Source organism: Pistacia vera, unplaced genomic scaffold, assembly GCF_008641045.1.
Source record: "Pistacia vera cultivar Batoury unplaced genomic scaffold, PisVer_v2 Contig359, whole genome shotgun sequence".
Lineage (NCBI taxonomy): Eukaryota > Viridiplantae > Streptophyta > Magnoliopsida > Sapindales > Anacardiaceae > Pistacia > Pistacia vera.
Window position 1 is genome coordinate 310,473 of NW_022196178.1, and position 19,592 is coordinate 330,064.

At 35.1% G+C, this 19,592-nt stretch overlaps 3 protein-coding genes and 1 long non-coding RNA gene across 5 annotated transcripts; 1 reads left to right on the forward strand and 3 right to left on the reverse strand.

The window, feature by feature from the left end:
* The first annotated feature begins 255 nt into the window (after window positions 1-255).
* On the forward strand, window positions 256-2,807 carry LOC116139779. Its single transcript, XM_031425436.1, has 6 exons — window positions 256-614; window positions 742-859; window positions 978-1,189; window positions 1,271-1,298; window positions 1,708-1,825; window positions 2,499-2,807. The coding sequence occupies exons 1-6, from the start codon at window positions 372-374 to the stop codon at window positions 2,578-2,580; spliced, it is 801 nt and encodes a 266-aa protein (XP_031281296.1). The 5' UTR covers window positions 256-371; the 3' UTR covers window positions 2,581-2,807.
* Window positions 2,808-3,312: 505 nt separating this feature from the next.
* On the reverse strand, window positions 3,313-8,607 carry LOC116139724 (general transcription and DNA repair factor IIH subunit TFB4). Of its 2 annotated transcripts, none has more exons than XM_031425386.1 (12): window positions 8,570-8,607; window positions 8,394-8,482; window positions 7,935-8,205; window positions 7,214-7,260; window positions 6,402-6,439; window positions 6,277-6,322; window positions 5,687-5,740; window positions 5,513-5,581; window positions 4,985-5,061; window positions 4,708-4,803; window positions 3,907-3,997; window positions 3,313-3,492 (listed from the first exon to the last, which is right to left on the reverse strand). In XM_031425386.1, exons 1-11 carry the CDS (start codon window positions 8,598-8,600, stop codon window positions 3,925-3,927), a joined length of 891 nt encoding a protein of 296 aa, XP_031281246.1. In that variant the 5' UTR covers window positions 8,601-8,607; the 3' UTR covers window positions 3,313-3,492; window positions 3,907-3,924. The 2 variants fall into 2 exon arrangements, with proteins under 2 accessions (XP_031281246.1, XP_031281247.1); XM_031425387.1 differs by having other exon boundaries at window positions 3,313-3,584.
* Window positions 8,608-10,079: 1,472 nt separating this feature from the next.
* LOC116139723 (lysM domain-containing GPI-anchored protein 1-like) lies at window positions 10,080-12,689 on the reverse strand. Its single transcript, XM_031425385.1, has 5 exons — window positions 11,876-12,689; window positions 11,458-11,575; window positions 11,190-11,351; window positions 11,044-11,075; window positions 10,080-10,511 (listed from the first exon to the last, which is right to left on the reverse strand). The coding sequence occupies exons 1-5, from the start codon at window positions 12,531-12,533 to the stop codon at window positions 10,234-10,236; spliced, it is 1,248 nt and encodes a 415-aa protein (XP_031281245.1). The 5' UTR covers window positions 12,534-12,689; the 3' UTR covers window positions 10,080-10,233.
* Window positions 12,690-18,130: 5,441 nt separating this feature from the next.
* Window positions 18,131-18,602, reverse strand: LOC116139715. Its single transcript, XR_004129507.1, has 3 exons — window positions 18,562-18,602; window positions 18,228-18,460; window positions 18,131-18,143 (listed from the first exon to the last, which is right to left on the reverse strand). It is a non-coding gene; the product is annotated as an uncharacterized LOC116139715 (long non-coding RNA).
* Window positions 18,603-19,592: the final 990 nt, after the last annotated feature.

Genomic DNA, 19,592 nt, shown 5'->3' on the forward strand with positions numbered 1-19,592 from the left:
GACGAAGAATTCCGGGTAGGAACAGGAACCAAACCCCGGATACCCATCGGTTCCAGTTCCAATCAGTTCTTTTGAACACCTGGCATAACTAGTTAGCAATCATTAAGAAAAATAAAGGGTGAAGTATAAATTTATAACTAAACCTTATGGGAAAATTATATATTACAGGACTTGAGGGGTCACTTTAAAAATACAGACTTTATCCCCAAAGGCAGCAAAATACATTACTATTTATAATCGCCTCCCTGCCGTACGCTGTTCCAAATTTTACTTTCAGACACGCAACGACAACCATCACGAACTTAAAACGACATCAAGAACAAACTCGAACGGCTTAGGGTTCCTACAAACATTTCTCCGGATCAAAAATCATGGGAGGCCACGAGGCGATAGAGGTAGCGAAAACCGTCATTGAGGTGGCTGACGTGGCATGGAAAGCCGTCGAATGTTGCCACCACCACCACGAGGAGACGGAAACCAAGGCCGTCTGTAGAGGAGAATTGGAGTCTCTTAAATCGGAGAATCTCCGTTTAAGAAACTTGCTGGAGCAGAACCTTAAGTTACTTGAAAATTTGTCAGAATCGCCTTGTTTGTCAAACGACTGTCCTCCTGATGTATGTGTTTGTCGTTTTGGAGCTTTTTAATATAAAGATGTTTTTTTTCCTTTAATTGATGTCTATTTACTGTGATTTTCAATCTGAAAACGGCTTGAATTAATGAGAATTTGTTTTGTAATTGTAGTTGTATGCACGGCTAGTGGCTACCGTGGATTCTGAGGAATTCTTGTCTAGGCTAAAAAAATTTCGTCAGGAATCGATTAATGGAACTGGGATTGAGTTTCCTTTCAAGGAGGCTACAGGTTTCCACATCTGTCCAAGTTAGTTTTTAATGCTATAGGTTTGGAACTTGGTAATGACTTCATTTGTGGTTTTTTTTTTTTTTTTTTTTTTTTTTTTTGTTTTTGGTTATTTACTCATATGATTACGTGCGATCGGCTGGAATTTTGATTAATGTTGACCAAGAAAATCCCAGTTGGTGGGTTTGGGTGACGGATGAAATGGTACCGAGTAATGTCGAGGAATGGAGTGGAATTGATGATGAGAGTTATGTAGTTGTTAGCGAGGAGCATGTGGTTGATGGGGTTGCTAATTTCATGGCTAAATGCATTTTTTCTAACCCAAAAGCTCAGGTATATTACCACTCAAATGTAAATGGTCATGGTTTGTTTTGTATGATGTAACTCACATCATTTGGTTACATGGAATTGCAGAATGTGACACCAGAGGAGCTGCAGAAAAGTAAGTCTGCCTTTGAACTGTTTGATTTTGAAAGTTATTCTCTTTGTGATTTTTGTTTTCAGAATCTAATGAAGGTTGTATATAGCTCCCGTTTTGTTGCAACTTTGTCATAGTTTCTTGTAGTAGGTGAAGGTTTACTGAGTGATATGAAACTAGTTTCAAAGCGCCAACGTGTGTTGTTTCTTTCTTTCTTTTTTGAGAATTGATGCTTTGAAACTAGTTATCTATTTTCTGTGTCTGGTGCTTGACAGTTTTTCAAATCTTCCTAAGTTTAACTTCAAATGTGTGGCACCTTTCTCACAAATTTAGAGCTCTCTGCTTCTAGGTGCTGCCTATGTGGCACTCCAATGAACTGAGTTTTACCCAACTTTAAATGATTATTGATCTTTTTAATATTATTTATTTGCAGTTCTGGCAAAAGCATTAGGTGGTGGGGGCAAATTGAGCAAATTAGAGAAGATTTTTGGTATCTGGCATGCTGGAAAGATGTTTTATGCTCTTTCCACCTGGGGACTTGCACTGACAGGGTGAGTTTTGCCTGGTTCTTTTGTTATTGTATACATGCTTTTGAGATTGCCACTCTGAATCCTCTGCTTCCCTTCAAGCCAAAAGTAGTGACCTCATATGTTAAAAATTTTGGTTACTAGTAATAATACCTGAAGTTGATTCATGATCTGCATTAACGGGGAGGGGACAGCATTAGTAGGTTGTGGTGTAAACTGAGGCAGCTATCTGCATTATGTACTAGTACATGTGTGGATCTGGTCTAAAAAAGCTTCAGTCTTAAATCTTTTACACAGTGTCACAACCATTCACTGGCAAGAAGGCATTTTTCATCTCTTCTTAGATATGTTATAGAAATCCTATAGACATAGGTTGCAGGAGTTGCTGTGTCTAGGGTTGTGAATTTGGAAATTGGATTAGTTTTGGTTTGGATATTCTTGTTCACCTGAACCTGGTTCCAAAAAATAAATTGACAAAACAAGCGCCAGATCAGCTTGGGTTGCTCCCTGTTCCGCTGAAGTAACAGACTGAGCCTTTTTAGTTCTTTGAAATTGTTCACATAACTGAATAAAATAATACTTAGGAATGGAATCAAACCCACCAAATTAGTGGGGATGTTTTTGAAAGCGGAAGGAAAAGAATATGCTATCTTATATTTGTGATGCTTCTTTTTCCTAATATGAGTTTGGTTTGCAGGTTGTATAGGAGTCGTGCTGTACTGAAACATGCTGCAATGGGTGCTCACATGGCCAGCAAAGTTGTTCTGAAGGCCCTCTGAAGATATCCACTGAAATGAAATCACGAAATGGTGTAAATGAACTATATTAATGGTAGGAACCGGGTTATCAATTTGTTTGGGGAGCAACAAAACTTGATAATTCTCGATTTATTGTCAAGTGTGCATTATTTTAATTTGTTAATGCTGTAAATATGTTGGCTTTGTGTCATGTTCTGTCAATGACATTTATATGGATTGATTCAAACTCAATTCTTGGTAAATATATTGAATCTTTTGTTTATTGCGAATTATTAGTCAGTTAAAAAATGGTAAATCATCTTTCCTGGATTATCATTTCAATTGAATTTCTTTCCTCGGTTTTAATGGGCCACCCAGGTCTCGAAATTTGTGAAGCGAAAATACAGTTATGGATTTAAGCTATTAAATGAGGTAAATTTATTTGCCATTAAATGGTTTATGATCTATATTTATAGAACCTATATATAAAACGTGAGATATGTTAATTATCTAGCGCTTAATTACAGGTCTTTTTGAAAGCTGAAACCAAGTATAATCATTTCATCGAACAAGATTAAAAAATAAAAGCTAATTTTACATGAATCTCATAAGCTTACCCAGGCTTATTTTAGCATTAGACAAGTTGGCGGGATGATAACATCATTATACATATATTAACAAAATTTTCATATTTGTTTCAACTTTCAATCGTCTAAATAAAACCCTTCATCATTGACCATAACAAACTATACATTGCTCAAATTTGCATGACTATTGTATAAATTAGCTTCAACTGTTTGGCGGGGCAATAAATAGAAAGGAAACAAGACACCACCCATACTCAAAAATGTTCAATAGTCGGCACAAGATTTCATTAAATCGGAATCTTCTTGTGCTGATTGCACCCATTGTTGACAACTTCTGTTCCCCTATTGATGTCTCTCCATGCAAGCTCTGGGAAAAGAGAAATAATCACATGATAGCTCAGGAAAGACCGAAAGAGGACTGTGTGGCTTTTCTGGTGATAACAGCTTGATCTGCTTTACCTATAAAAAAAAAACTTCGAACCATCCATTTCTTTTCCTTTTAAAACTATAATGCCCGAGTTCTGTTTAAGAATTTTAAACCCTCTCCATCCACAATATTTTGATAAACATCAATTCTGTGACTTAATCTTCTGAACAAACCGCAGCTCTCCGAGTGCTTTATCAAAAACTAGATATATGAAATCTACTTGGGAAGAAAATTGTAACAGAAAAACCAATTAATATTAACTTTATGAGTTCTAACTTTTAATGTATTTTCAAGTGTATTTTATTAAGTATAAAAGATGCATCACGTATAATCCAATATAATAATTTATTATACCTTTCAAAGACTATAACATTATGAATCTGGAGCCTTTCTCTTCCGATTTTCTGCAGAGGCATCATCTGATTGGGCCTGACCAAATACAGACCTGAAGCATGCATAAAGCCATGATCATAAGCTAACTTAGGTACAATGATTATGGAAAAGTATCGCAGCAAAATGGAGATCATCTCCTGTGCCTTTAACTTTTAGTCTCACCGACAAAACAATTAGAAGTATATCTCAGAGAATCATTTCTGCAGCAATTACAATCACTAATAGCTCATGCAATATTAACTTTATAAGCTCCCAATAGATGAGTAAAATTTTTGCTCAGGTTTATCATGTCCACAACTAAAATAGCATTCCTGCCTCACCATAATTTGACCAGCAGCACTGGTATAGGTTATTATTTATTTTATTATTATCCTGCATATTCACTTAAATTCAAATAGATATTGCAGATGATCAAGTATTGACCGTGCCTTTTCCTAACGGCAAAAAGTCTAATCAGTGGCACAACATTGATTGGTGGGTACAGGCCAAGTCTGGCCTAAGGGGCAAGGGCTATGGCCAACAACACATGACAATTTTTGTTTTTGGAAGTGTCGCTTCTTCGTCATCACACTGGAATCCAAAAAACTCCAGTACAAAGAACTTCAAAATATAGTTGTCAGATCAGTTATGCATCATAGAATTGAAAGTAAGTTCCAACTTCCAAACAATTGGCATATATTCGCATTAAGGGAATTAAACACAGTAAAAACTTGAGAAAACAGCATATGAAATTTCATGAAACAACATGTAATTTCTGCTTACCCGCATGTTGAACATTTCTTGTGATGCTTACAAAATATGGACAAACACACAGAACATATGTAGCCCATGTCAATTGTATTTTTATGACAAAAACACCTGCAAATTGTAAAATTGTGATAAGATGAACTGCAAATTCCATCAAAATAAAAATGAGGTAACAGACAATCAAATAAATGAATGTAAATAGATAAACTTATGAGGCATGAAAATCAATGCCATCAAAATAATAATGAGGTAACAGACAGTCAAATAAATGAATGTAAATAGATTAACTTACGAGGCACGAAAATCAACGCCAACAGGCTTAGGAAGTTGTAAGGAATTGCGAGAATGTAAATCAGTTCCAAAAATGGTCTGCATATTTCAAAGACATCACATTAGACACATGCAATTGAAACTAAAAGGGAAAGAAAAATAAAAATGGCTCTCTGAGTCACATGGACACAAGGAGATCCTGGTCAAAGTATAGTACAGAGTCATACAAGACAAGAACAATGAACCTTTAGACATTTAGTCAATTGGTAGATTTTGGATTTTCTAAATTATATTGTAGCTAATTTCTAATTAAGACTAAAAGTATGCAGTTTTCAGATTAAATCAGATATGAATGTTCTTTCTAATTTAATGATCTTGTTCAAATTTTCAACCCACACAAATAAAATATTTTTGCACAAAAACCTCCAGTTTCCATTTCAAATTTAAGCAGACCACTCATGGACATGTTAAAATTGGTGAGAGCAAGGGAGATTAAAAGATTACAACTTTAAATTGCTAAAAAGTCATGCTATTTAAATATATGATATACCATGAGATATTGAAAGAGCCCATCCAATTGCTGAGGCTTATGATGTACACCGCCAGTTATGTAAGAAGCCTGTTACTCTCATGCATCAAAACCAATCAGGAGAGAGATGGAAGGCAGACGCTTGTGTCTGTTATAAAAACAATCCAATCATAACAAGAACCATTAATATGTTACCTGCTGCAGGAAGGCAGAATTTTGAACCCCAATATAGCAAGAATCTATTGGAACCTGCAAAAGGAAGCATATTAATGCTAAACAAACAGTTCTTAAACCTGAAAAGGCCATAAATCCAAGTACTGATAGTAATACGTTAAAATAATAAGAGGAAGAAGCCAATTCACAAACTCAAACATTCTAAACCTACTAATGTATTGTATATTATGCAATGTACAAATTGTCTCCTCCTAATTTCTATTCAACCTCACTAACTTCACATGCTAGTTCTATCAGCAGAGATTGCTCCATTTAATTTGAGGGATCATTGAGTCAATATGTGTCTTATAAACTCAAGAAGATTCCAGTTGAGAGGTTTAGATTCCACTTGGTAGGTTTGACTGAGGCAAGCATAAACATTGTAGAATGTTAATTTGCAAAATGGATCCGGTAATATGCAGCTCACTGAAAAGGTGGTTAACTTGTAATTACTTCTATGTTTCAAATGAACTTAATCTTGCAACAAGGGCAAAGTGGAACAGGAATGAGGAGACTAATATCAAGATAACGAAAACATTAAATCTAAAAAATCTAAAAGCAACATTCAGTACCATAGAGCGTTGGGCAGAGAATATTGCATTCATGATTGCAACATATCTGAAAAGAAGAAAACCTTTCAGAGCACAGGTTGACACAAAACAAATGAAAATCGTGCAAATAGTCATAAACAACATACTGTTCAGGTCCATCTGGAGATCCCTGCAAGCATAAAATCTGCTCTCATAATGTTAGGAAGATCATTAGTAGCAAGCCAAAAAACTAAAAGTCAAATAACAAGAATGTAAAAAAGGCAAGAAAAAAAGTGCAAAATGTCTATGTATCCATAAAAGTAAACAATGGGCCAAACAGCTGCAGCATAGGGAAAAAGAGAAGTGAATGAAACTACAGATAGAAGAGGAAAACAATTTGAGCGTTAGTGAATGATAAGTAATATGAGTCCAGTTGAATATATTTGAAATTTGTATAATACTTTTCCATATTCCATATGGTCATTGAAATCTAATATTTTTCTTATATCAAGACAATTTCCAAATCTTTAAATGTATATAAAAATGATAAAATCACAATATAGTTTCTGCAGAGAACCACTATGCTGCCTTCAATCAACTTTATCCAATAGTAGATTCATCTAGAGAACATATACAGTCCACATCGATGATTAACTTCAAGTGGGTAAATCATTTGTAAGGCTATGCAGTTAAAAATGAAAACCACAATGAGTAATTAAGCACTATACAGACATGATCCACCAAAAAAAGAAGATTAGTCCATGCATCAATTTTATGTACATAAGAAGCATATGGTATGGAAATTTTATTAAAAAAAACTACGCAAACTTGCACAATAATAGAATAATATCATGCCCGAATAAAAATCATATGATGTATTGTCCATATGAAATCAAGCAAAGTTGGTTTGAACTATTAATTCAGGAATTCAGATTGCATCTAAACCAAAATGATTGATGTAAAAAACATAAATACTCACTCGAGGTTGTGGATGGAGTGATCCCGAGCGGAAAACCCTCTGTATGTCTAGTCAGAGAATCAAATCAAACAATCTGCAAAATCATTTTCCCAAAAAGTGATACTGCCTCACTCTCTTTCACGTATTCATTAAAAAAATATATTTCAAAATAACCACAATTCACACAGAATCTAGAAATGCATGAGAGTAACAGGCTTAAAAGAAAATTCAAAGACAACTCAGATCAGCCAATATTCACCGTTTTTGTTTTCTTAAGGAAAAAAAAAAAAAAAAAAACCCACTTGAGACAATGTGTCTACTTTTCTTAAAATAACCCCATTTTGGAAAGAACACCAGAAAATTCAAATGTTGCATTACATGCAATAAACCCATTCAAACCAAAAGGATACAACAAAGAGCCATTGATAATGAGCCGGACAACAGGGAATAAGAAATCCTTCCNCACTCTCTTTCACGTATTCATTAAAAAAATATATTTCAAAATAACCACAATTCACACAGAATCTAGAAATGCATGAGAGTAACAGGCTTAAAAGAAAATTCAAAGACAACTCAGATCAGCCAATATTCACCGTTTTTGTTTTCTTAAACAAAAAAAAAAAAACCAACCCACTTGAGACAATGTGTCTACTTTTCTTAAAATAACCCCATTTTGGAAAGAACACCAGAAAATTCAAATGTTGCATTACATGCAATAAACCCATTCAAACCAAAAGGATACAACAAAGAGCCATTGATAATGAGCCGGACAACAGGGAATAAGAAATCCTTCCGTCCGTCTCTTGTTTACCAAGATTCTCATCTTTAATCAAAAACTCCTCCAAATTTTGCAACAAAATCCCACATAATGCACGCATTCTACTATTTCCAAAGCTCTGATTGCTCGTTAAAGACGAATCATATATGTAGTCACATGTATTATAGCCCGTAGCAATAACGACAACTTGGTTGAGTTGATTGAGAGTCAATATGGCATTCAAAAACGCAAGCACCTGTATAATTAAAACAAAAAAAAATATATATATATATAAAATATTTAAGCCCAATTAAAAGGTTTAATAAAGATCTTTACACCAAAAATTTAAAGGCTTCCTTGACCAAGAGAATTGATATAGCGAGCAAGCAACTGTAGGAATAGAAACAATAAAAAACTAAAATAGAATGAAAAATTAGGGTTTACATGAGAGAGGAACTGAGTGAAGGAGAAATAAGAAGAGTTCCAGAAGAAAGGATTAGTGTCGAGTAACACCACTACCAGGCTAACATCATCTGCAATTAAACAAACAGACGTTATTTTAACGAACATTATAGAAATCTAATCTGCTTATATGTAGAAAGAAGGGGAATGAGTGAGACCTGTGTAGAGCTTGGAGGGAGCTGAAGCCATTAATCTGTAATTACTAATTAGGAGTTGCTCAACGCAGCTAGGTGGTTTGGTTTTGGTTATGTAATGTTTCCTGCCAAAATTAAACTTAGATCTGTAACTGGTTAAAAGTCGAGAAAATTCCCCTAAACCCCCTCAACTCAGCTTATTAAACCCCTCTGGTTCTGGATATTGCTACGAACCCCTTTGTTTGTCTACCATTAAGGATTTTTTTTTAATTCTGTCTTATCAGGGCTAAAAGTATAACTTTGTAACTCACAATTATAAAAATAAATAAAATTATATAATGAAAAGTGAGTTTGTAGATAATCTCATATTATCATGCATCTGTAAATTGCATAGACTCTGACAAACAGCAAGGGGTTTCTAGCAATATCCAGAACCAGAGGGGTTGTTATAGATATCGTTGAGGGGGTTTAGAGTAACTTTCTCTTAAAAGCACGCATTTCTCCAAAATTCATTTGAAATTTATGTCGGAGATTTTAAAAACCTCCATCATTTAAAAAGAAGGCGTTTATACTTTATATGAATGAAGCAAAAATTACCGTCAGAAATGGAATATTCGTCGGGGCTTGATCTTAGGTTTGATTAGCCACCAAGAAATATAAGGGAGACTAAATATTCGAAAGGTAAAGATTTGAAGTTGGCAGTTGGTGAATACTCAATAAGAGGCTTGGACTATTTCCTAGTCAGTAGTAATGAATCAGCATGCTATTTTGGAACATTCAAAAGTATATAATATGCATAGCATATTGGTTCTTTATCATCTTGCATTTGTGTAGTGGAGTAATGTGAAGATGGAAGATTTGATTCAGTACCTGCCTGGTTATACAGTAAAAAGTATATTACGTTTTCCTTTACATCCCCAGCAACCTACAATTACATGTATCCTTCCAAATCATGGCATTTCCTCTTCAATGGTTTGCCATGTCAATTGAACCCTTAATATGTGCGAAATTAGAGGTTGTCTTAGACACAACAAACCCTCCAGAGTCCCCACCATCCAGACATTGCTCTCCAAACCCAAAAATAATCCTCCCAAAGAAAAATGATAGCAAACAAAATAATAAACCAACTGTAAGGAACAAAATGTGGTACTTCCAGCCTATTCCATACAATAGGTGGTAAAGAAAGGCTTAAGATATGTAAATTTCATACGTTTCATAAGTTTAATTACATCTGACAAATAATTCCTAACCTTTACTTAAAATCTAAGGTGGAAGACACACTATTAAACAAAGAAAACAATCTGAAAATATATGGTGAAAAACGGAGAAAATTCCTACCTAAAAGCACACAGAGAACAATTAAGTTATTAGAGCAGGATGTAAACACAGCCACAACAATCCTAAAATTCCCCCAGTGACAATGCTAATGCAGTCGACAAGGCAACTTACTCAAATCAAGATAACTGATAGCGAGAGGGAATTGCCCATAACTCTCATTTCATGATAAGGCAAATAAATAAGTAAAAAAAAATACTAGGTGCAATAAGAAAAAAATCCTCTGGTTTGCTGCATGTTTAACGTTGTCATAAAATAGACAGATTACATACAATAGACTGGTGGGACTGGTTAAAAAACCAACCAAACAGAAGAAAAAACCCACCATCTAGGCAAACAGTTGATGGAAAAAATTAGAATGAAATAGACATCATGAACTTGACAAATGAACATAAGATGAATGCCATGGGAAACGTGGCTAATGAATTCATCAAGGAGCTAGCATCAGAAATACTCCCAGAAGGACCACTTGCAGGGGGAACGCCAGGGAGTGACCCAGTTGATGGCACCAAAGAAGACTTGGGTGTTGTCGATCCAGCACCATCTGACTCGGGTGCAGGAGCTGGAGCACTAGATAAATCTCTGATTACTGATGAAGGTGGAGCTATAAGAGGCGGAAATTGCTGAGGTCCTGCATCATTTTACAAAATGCATAGCAAAGAATAAATAAATAACTATGACACAATTGCATGATTATTTGAACTGATTTGAACATCATTAATGGATATAAAATAGTAACTTCAACTTGATAGCACTTTAAACTTATGAATTCATCTGGCACATATAGATCATCACCAAAATCAACAGAGCAAAAGCTGATAATGGAAAATAAAGATAATTCATTAATTTCCTAAGAACACATTTCTTATGAGAATATCAAATTCCAGGATATATTGTCTAGATTGTCTGAAAAGCAGAGAACCAGCCAAGAGAAATCAATCATGCCACTACAGCAACTATAACATATAAAAAACATTGCCGGCATTACTGAAGAAAACTAGAAAAACAAAAATCTGCAGCAATCCCTCAAAAAATTCGGAAAAAAAAATGGGCATATCAATGTTGAGAAATGGAGTAGAAATTAAAAATAGATAACCAGTGGATCTTCAGCTCTCATGCACCTCCAAATACTCCATAACAAAAAACTACTTAACAAATTTTACCTGGGCATCGAGGTTGAAGAGATGTAGACAGCCTGCAGGGTAGAAATACGATTCAAAAGGTTCAACCATCAGTCTGAAACTAGATTCCAAAATTACATGTCTAAATAAACATCAAAGAAACAACATAAGAAACAGAAATAGCATACGTAGTGATGATGGTGCCATTGACGAAGCCACCATAACTACATGAAGTGACATTACACCCAGCACTACTCTGTTGCATCGAAACGTTTCCAAGCATAAGATTACTATTTTTACATTGCATGCTAGAGCACGAAACTGCCAAAGAAGCAGGCATGCAGTACAAACTGTTTTAAACAGAAAATGAAGCTGATTAGCGCCAAACTTATACACAAAAAGAAAAAGAAAATTCATATACCTAAACCAACATGCAGGTAAGATTTACTCATTTACTTTTGATTCCCTGGCCCACAACTGCATTGTACACAATGGCTCGCTGTGATAGCATAGCTCCCATTTGGCACAATCAATGCATGATCTGAGGCATATCTGGGAAAATTTGCTGCACAAGCTGCAATTTAAGAAGCAAAGCAAGGAAACCATTAATCAATGTTCAAAGACAAAACACTCGAGCATAAACTCAAATTGCATCAAGAAAATACACATTGGGGCAACTATAAGACATTCCACTGCAATAAAAAAAACAGGAAATATAGCCAAAACACGATGATATTCGCAACAAAACAACCATAAGCATACTAAAATAAGCAACAAATGTCTCAATTTAATCAAACGGCTCTAGCTTTAAACTCATAAATCTCATTCAGGACTTCAAATTCATCAAAAATGAATTTAAAAAAAAAAAAATTACCTGGCAATGGAACAGCAAGAATATCAGCAGCCTTGATGGCCGTGCTCCCCATAGCATTAACATTCATCAAATCCGTAAGGGTCGTTCTATATCTAGCCGCAATTCCCGCAAGTGTATCCACTTCCTTGACAACATAACTCAAATAAACAGCTGGCAACGAATTATCCGTCCCATTAAAGCAAGTACACGGGAGCGGCACCAGCAAGCTCACTCCCACATCCAAAACATCCGGGTCCTGTATCCCATTCGCCTCCCTCAACTGATCGGCCGAGACAAGACCCGAGTAAACTTGGTTTGCAATCGACGCCAGCGTGTCCGAGGGCCGAGTCTTGTAGTGCGTGGACACGGACTTCCGAATCCCGTCCACGCAGGAGCAAGTAACCGGAATCTTCAGGAAGAGCTGAGACGGAAGAATGTGGTTCTCCACGTCTGGGTACGAAATGTCGATGGCGTTAACGGTGAGAACCGAAACGGGGTCGACGTTGAAGAGAGATCCGACCTCGGAGACTTTGAGGTCGGTGTAGAGCGTGTAGCCGAGTAACGCGCTGCAGTTGTCCGAGTTGGAGCAAGGCTCGATGGTTGATTTTGAGAGGACTAGAGCCACATTGGTTAGAATCAAGAAGAAGGAAGCAATGGCTGTAGGGTTTTGGTTAGACATTGCTTCTGTTTTAGGGTTTTAGAGGTTGAGTTTCGTGACTATGGTTTTTGGATGGAGAGAGAGAGAGTGGAGTGAAGAGGAAAGTGAGAGAGCTGAGATTGAGGGAGGAGACAAATGTGTTACATGGAGTGACCAGACATTAGTCAGTTTCTCGATCTTTGAGTCTGTAGAGGCTGCTTTTTTTGTTGGACCAATTTGTCCCTTTCTGTTTTTAATTTCTCTCTTTTTGAAATTTATGCCTTTAAGTTATAAAGGAGCGTTTTCACTATGATACAATGGAATAGGGTGTTTACTTACGGATTTGCCCTCTTTGGTTGCTTCACTGATATGATTTTTCGAGGGAAATTATTATACAGTATTACCGATTACGCAAGGCAGTAATTTATTTTATTCATGAGTTCAATTTACTAATTTTATATAGTGTTTTAAACAGTAAAAATTCATTTACCTCACTAGTTTTATAAAAAAATTACATTCAAATAATCTAAAACTATTAAAAAATACATTATTTTAAACCTTACATCTTTTAAGCTAAATATTGTCCNATTCTTAAGGATCCGAGAGTTAAATGATATCATGGGTTGGGTTGAGATCGAGAGATGAAAACTGATTTATCTAAGGTAATAAAACCATAGATTGAGCGAACGCTAAAAATAGGTTACCGCGATCTGTGAAGCTCTGGTAAATTCTATAGAACTTAGTGATCTCTTAACTCCTAAATCCAACTTAGAGATATTTTGGGTTATTGCTTAAGGGTTAGTTCACTAATTGTTCGAGAGAAAGTTAGTGGAATATCAGGGAGTTTGGCCTTTAGAATAAGTTTAATTAGGTTAGCAATAATTGTCAATACATAGGATTAAATTGGTGTGAAATCTGTACCCTAGGTTTAGTCATATTGATCTTTATATCATAGTGTTTATAAAATTCTGCATTTATTTAGTTTTTTGTTTGTTTACTTTTTCATTAAATTCATTCTTAAAATTCAGTTTAATCAAATAGCAATAAAATATATTAGTTTAGTACTTGGAAGGTAGTTCTCTTGGGATTCGACATTCGTTTAGTCGAGCTTTATTACTTGCACGATTTCATACACTTTCGAATAATCTGTCACATCACTGATATGATTTTTCGAGGGAAATTATTATATTACCGATTACGCAAGGCAGTAATTTATTTTATTTATGAGATCAATTTACTAATTTTATATAGTGTTTTAAACAGTAAAAATTCATTTACCTCACTAGTTTTATAAAAAAATTTCATTCAAATAATCTAAAACTATTAAAAAATACATTATTTTAAACCTTACATCTTTTAAGCTAAATATTGTCCTTATTATATTTTAACGGACAAAATCCTATATAATCAAACCCTTAACATTCACTTTCTTTCACTCCTCCAAATAATTTATGCAAACCCTTTAATATTTACTTTCTCACTCTTAGCCCCGCCTCTGCCCCCACAACAATAAACATAAACATAACCGTTTACTTGGCTGCAAGCCTACAACCTTGTTTGAGCCTGTTACTACCTCGCAAGGCCACGACCTTGCTTGAGGGTATCGCCTCACAAGGTTAGGCTTCGCTGCCACCTTGTAATGCCATAGCCTCTTTGGAGGTTGCAATCTCTCTTGAAAGTGGTCGAGTGGAGGTTAGGATTGGGGTGGATGTGGGTTAAGATGAGTGTTTAGGTTAGCTTGATAATTTCCTAAGGGTTTTTTGATAATTTCAAATATTAAAATAGATACAAGTTATTTAAATTTAGGTATAAGGGTGAAATAGATAATTCTCACCCAAATCTAACAACATTTTGACTTTGTTAGGTTTAGCAGGTGTACCGTGCAGGTGGTTTATTTTTAAAATAATTATGCAGAAAGTTTAATTAAAACTATAAAAAATGCCATTTAGGTGATAATTTTCTATAAAACTTCTAAAGCCATTAGAGGGTTACTATTGAAGTGTTTCTTTTTATTTTAAAAAATTATTTCTGGAAAATATTGTATATGTTGTGTTATTGAGTAAGGGTATTTCGGTGAATCAGTGAGTTGCTTTTTAGATTTAGGAGCATCTACTTGAACCCCACTCACCCCTATTTGGGTTTTCTTTTCAAGAGTGGCGGAAAAGAATTTCTGGATTTCTTGTTGTTTCGGACATGAACATACCCAGATAATCCACGCGAATAATCAGCGCGTATCCTATACTTGTCCACAGTTCACGTGTTCACAGTCTCAACTTGGTTGTTGTTCATAAAGGTCAACGGCCGAAACCAATTAGATGCTCTCTATTATCGTTACTCCAATTTATATTTACATAATTTGTTGAAATTAATTTAATTCGACCCCCCACCACCCCACCCACCCATTGAGTTATAAAGGAGCGTTTTCACTATGATGACAATGGAAATATGGTGTTTACTTACGGATTTGCCCTCATTGGTTGCGTCATGTTGATATTTTGTTAGTGATTTAATTAGTTTATTTATGAAAAAATGTGTTTAAAGTATGGAATTTAGATTAATTCTTTCATAAATATCATTTATAGGATCACGAGTGCATTTTGAGTGTTTTCAGGCTCAAACAGGTTTTTGAAGGGAAAAGAATGATATCGATGGGACTCACAACGCGTAGGAACAAACGACACAGGAATCAGAGTTAAAACGAGAAAGTTGTGGCGCCTCGAAGACGTTATGTAAAATCTGAAAATCCTTTATCATGAGCATGTTTCGATGTTTCTGTCATAACTTGAGCTGTAAAAGTCAGAATTCGACGATTCTGGTGGCATTGGAAAGCTTATTTAGAGAGCTACAATGTTTGTGTTGATGATTTTATCAAATTCTAAAGATTACGGATGCCTTGGATAGAAAGAACGATCGCCACAGTGACCATTCTTACCACCGTTGCGATGGGTCATGGGTGTGTGTTAATTCATTATCCTAATCCGAATCTGAATGGGCTAAGTTTTCTAATCTTTTTCCTAAGCAAGACCAGAACCCTAGGGATATAAAAGAGGGTCTTTAAGAAGTTAAAAGGGAGATTATTGTAAGAGAAAGAAGATGACGACTACTATTTTGGAGATCGGAATTCTTGCGATTCTCGTTCACAAATTAGAGAAGTGTTTTTATTTTCTGTTCTTGAACTCATGTTATTCAATACAATGGTTGTTTTCATTACTGTATTTATGAACTAAATCTCTTTTCTAGGGCTAAGATGTAGCCCAATTTATGAATATATGTTGACTTAAATTGTTGTTAATTCTTAGTGAACATTTAATTCTAAGTTTTATTATTGTGCATAATGCTTTCAATTCTTAAGGATCCGAGAGTTAAATGATATCATGGGTTGGGTTGAGATCGAGAGATGAAAACTGATTTATCTAAGGTAATAAAACCATAGATTGAGCGAACGCTAAAAATAGGTTACCGCGATCTGTGAAGCTCTGGTAAATTCTATAGAACTTAGTGATCTCTTAACTCCTAAATCCAACTTAGAGATATTTTGGGTTATTGCTTAAGGGTTAGTTCACTAATTGTTCGAGAGAAAGTTAGTGGAATATCAGGGAGTTTGGCCTTTAGAATAAGTTTAATTAGGTTAGCAATAATTGTCAATACATAGGATTAAATTGGTGTGAAATCTGTACCCTAGGTTTAGTCATATTGATCTTTATATCATAGTGTTTATAAAATTCTGCATTTATTTAGTTTTTTGTTTGTTTACTTTTTCATTAAATTCATTCTTAAAATTCAGTTTAATCAAATAGCAATAAAATATATTAGTTTAGTACTTGGAAGGTAGTTCTCTTGGGATTCGACATTCGTTTAGTCGAGCTTTATTACTTGCACGATTTCATACACTTTCGAATAATCTGTCACATCACTGATATGATTTTTCGAGGGAAATTATTATATTACCGATTACGCAAGGCAGTAATTTATTTTATTTATGAGATCAATTTACTAATTTTATATAGAGTTTTAAACAGTAAAAATTCATTTACCTCACTAGTTTTATAAAAAAATTTCATTCAAATAATCTAAAACTATTAAAAAATACATTATTTTAAACCTTACATCTTTTAAACTTAATATTGTCCTTATTAGATTTTAACGGGCAAAATCCTATACAATCAAACCCTTAGCGTTCACTTCTTTCACTCCTCCAAATAATTTATTCAAACCCTTTAATATTTACTTTCTCACTCTTAGCCCCGCCTCTGCCCCCACAACAATAAACATAAACACACCATTTACTTAGCTGCAAGCCTGCAACCTTGTTTGAGCTGTTACACCTCGCAAGGCCAGACCTTGCTTGAGGGTACTGCCTCAAAGGTTAGGGGTTCGCCACCACCTTGTAATGTCATAGCCTCTTTGGAGGTTGCAATCTCTCTTGAAAGTGGGGAGTGAGGTTAGGATTGGGGTGGATGGGGTTAAGATGAGTGTTTAGGTTAGCTTGATAATTTCTAAGGGTTTTTTGATAATTTCAATATTAAAATAGATACAAGTTATTTAATTTAGGTATAAGGGTGAAATAGATAATTCTCACCAAATCTAACAAATTTTGACTTTGTTAGGTTTAGCAGGTGCACTGTCAGGTGGTTATTTTTTAAATAATTATGCAGAAAGTTTAATTAAAACTAAAAAAAATGCCATTTGGTGATATTTTCTATAAAACTCTAAAGCCATTAGAGGGTTATTAATTTTTTATTTTAAAAAATTATGGGCGCGTTGTGGTTTAGTATTTTGGTAGGATTTTGAGGATAGTATTGGATAGTTGGATAGGGTTATGATTACGAGAATATGATTTTCAGAATATGTGTTTGGTAGAGTATTTTGACCTTGATATTTGTGTTAAATATTGATTAATATATTTGTTTATAAATGATTTATTAATATAATATTTATTGTATTTTGTTAAAATAATGTATTATTATATATAATATATATAACTTATCACCTCACATTTTAATAATACTAAATATTTTATTGGTAATTTTGTTACCGTATATATTAAAAAACAAAAACCCATATTAATTTCAAGTAGTAATCCAACTGTTTAAAAACATCACATTAATACATATATGACAAAAATACTAATTATCAACCCTTACAATCATTATTACACGTATACTCCATTAACAACTATGACACGGTCCACTGTGCTACCCACAGTGCATTCGTTATGTTATCCCGTACAGTCATCATGTTGTCTATAATACCTTGTGCGGTTGACTCGATCCTTCCATTTGGCCATATTCTGTCCCGTTTGATGATCACAATATGCTTGCTCATTACCCGTAATATATTGGTTTGTTCGAAGATACGGTCGTCCATATTGTACATTCTTATAAAATTATGAAGTACACAAACATGCCATGACAATCTTCCCTTGTTTGTCCAACGGATAATTGTTCATTCCATTTAGAATACGAAACCGTTTTTTCAAAACCCAAAGGTTCTCTCGATAACATTGCGGAGTGAAGCATGTCTGTAATTAAACAACTCTTGTGGCCCCCTTCGGTTACGGCGGGTGATCAGAAATATGGTAAGCCACTTGCCTATGAGGGGCGAGGAACCCATCCCTATTTGCATAACCCGCATCAACCAAATAGTATTTCCCTGTAATAATACAACATTTTATTTGAATACAGGGCCTCAACAGTGGATGTAATACGCTATAATACGTCAAGAAAATATTTATACCTGGTGGAGGATATGGGAATCCTGAATTAGGATCATCAATAATTGAATTTAAAACTCTTGAATCATGCGCTGATCCTTCCCATCCAGTAACGACATAAAGTGAACATCATGTTAAAGTCGCATACAGCCATTATATTCTGTGACATCGATCCTTTGCGATTCCGGTACCTAATGGCAAATTCACGTGGAACCGAAGCGTATACATGTGTGCCATCTATGGCTCCAATACAGTCCTATCATGAAAATGAGTCATTTCACTAATATAACCTACTAAACAAATTAATAACACAATGAACTTAACTATCTACTAATACCAAACATAATGAACCAGTACCTTAAAGAAAGGGTAATATTTTCTGTTGGCTGATATTTCCCTGGAACATCATTGAAGTCAGGTGGTCTGATAAAATCTGTTTTCAACTCACAATATAGCATCGCAAACTGCGCGGTAACATGTCTAGAGATCGTCTCACCCGAATGTTGGAAATCCTCCATCATCGTTCTGATTGTCTCATTTTTTCCAACGATTGTTAGAAATATCATAACTTGTTCTTCTAAACTGTCCTCCTTGTTGGTTGCAATTTGCCTTGATCGGACAAAAATTCACATAACAATGTAAAACAGTCTTGTCCATGCGGCACTTGTCATAGATCCGTCAGGATGACCGTTGAGTACTTCCACAATGTAATGATGACCAGTTAATACAGATGTATGTCGTGGTTGAGGTCGACTTGCTTCTAACGCGGCAACACCGATAGTGCAATGGCTATATCTGTCAGTATTTCTTCTTCGTCCCTCTCATCTGTAGCACGTTGTCTTCTTCCTGTACGGCTAGACGACGCCATTTAAACCTACACATTTGCAAAACATTATCAACAATAATAGTGTTGTACTACTTTGAAAAATATAACAGTCAATATTTAATTGTAATGACAATCTAAAACAGTGTTTACACATTACAATATCACATAAATAAGTTCATACAGTAGCGTTATAATTGTAATTGTAATGACAACTGCCCACTGACGCATACAAAATTGTTGCCAAACAATTATGAAAATATGTGTCATCTACGAATTATTTGAAAAAGTTTTGTGAATCCTTAGCCTTTTCGTCCAGTGGGAGTTTCACAAATATCTCCCGCCACCCTGGATTTTCATACAAGTACGTGACAGTCGGCAGAAAAAAAACTGTGTCGGTACTTGCATGGCCGTCTGATGTCAATACAATTGCTCATGGAGAAAGGATCAGATGGGGCACTGGTGTTCGCTTCTTCCCTCTCATCTCTAGGACGATCGGAAGCCCTGGATCCCATTGTCCGCTTTTCCGCAAGCTCATCCTCAAGCTAAAAATGGCATCCGCAAT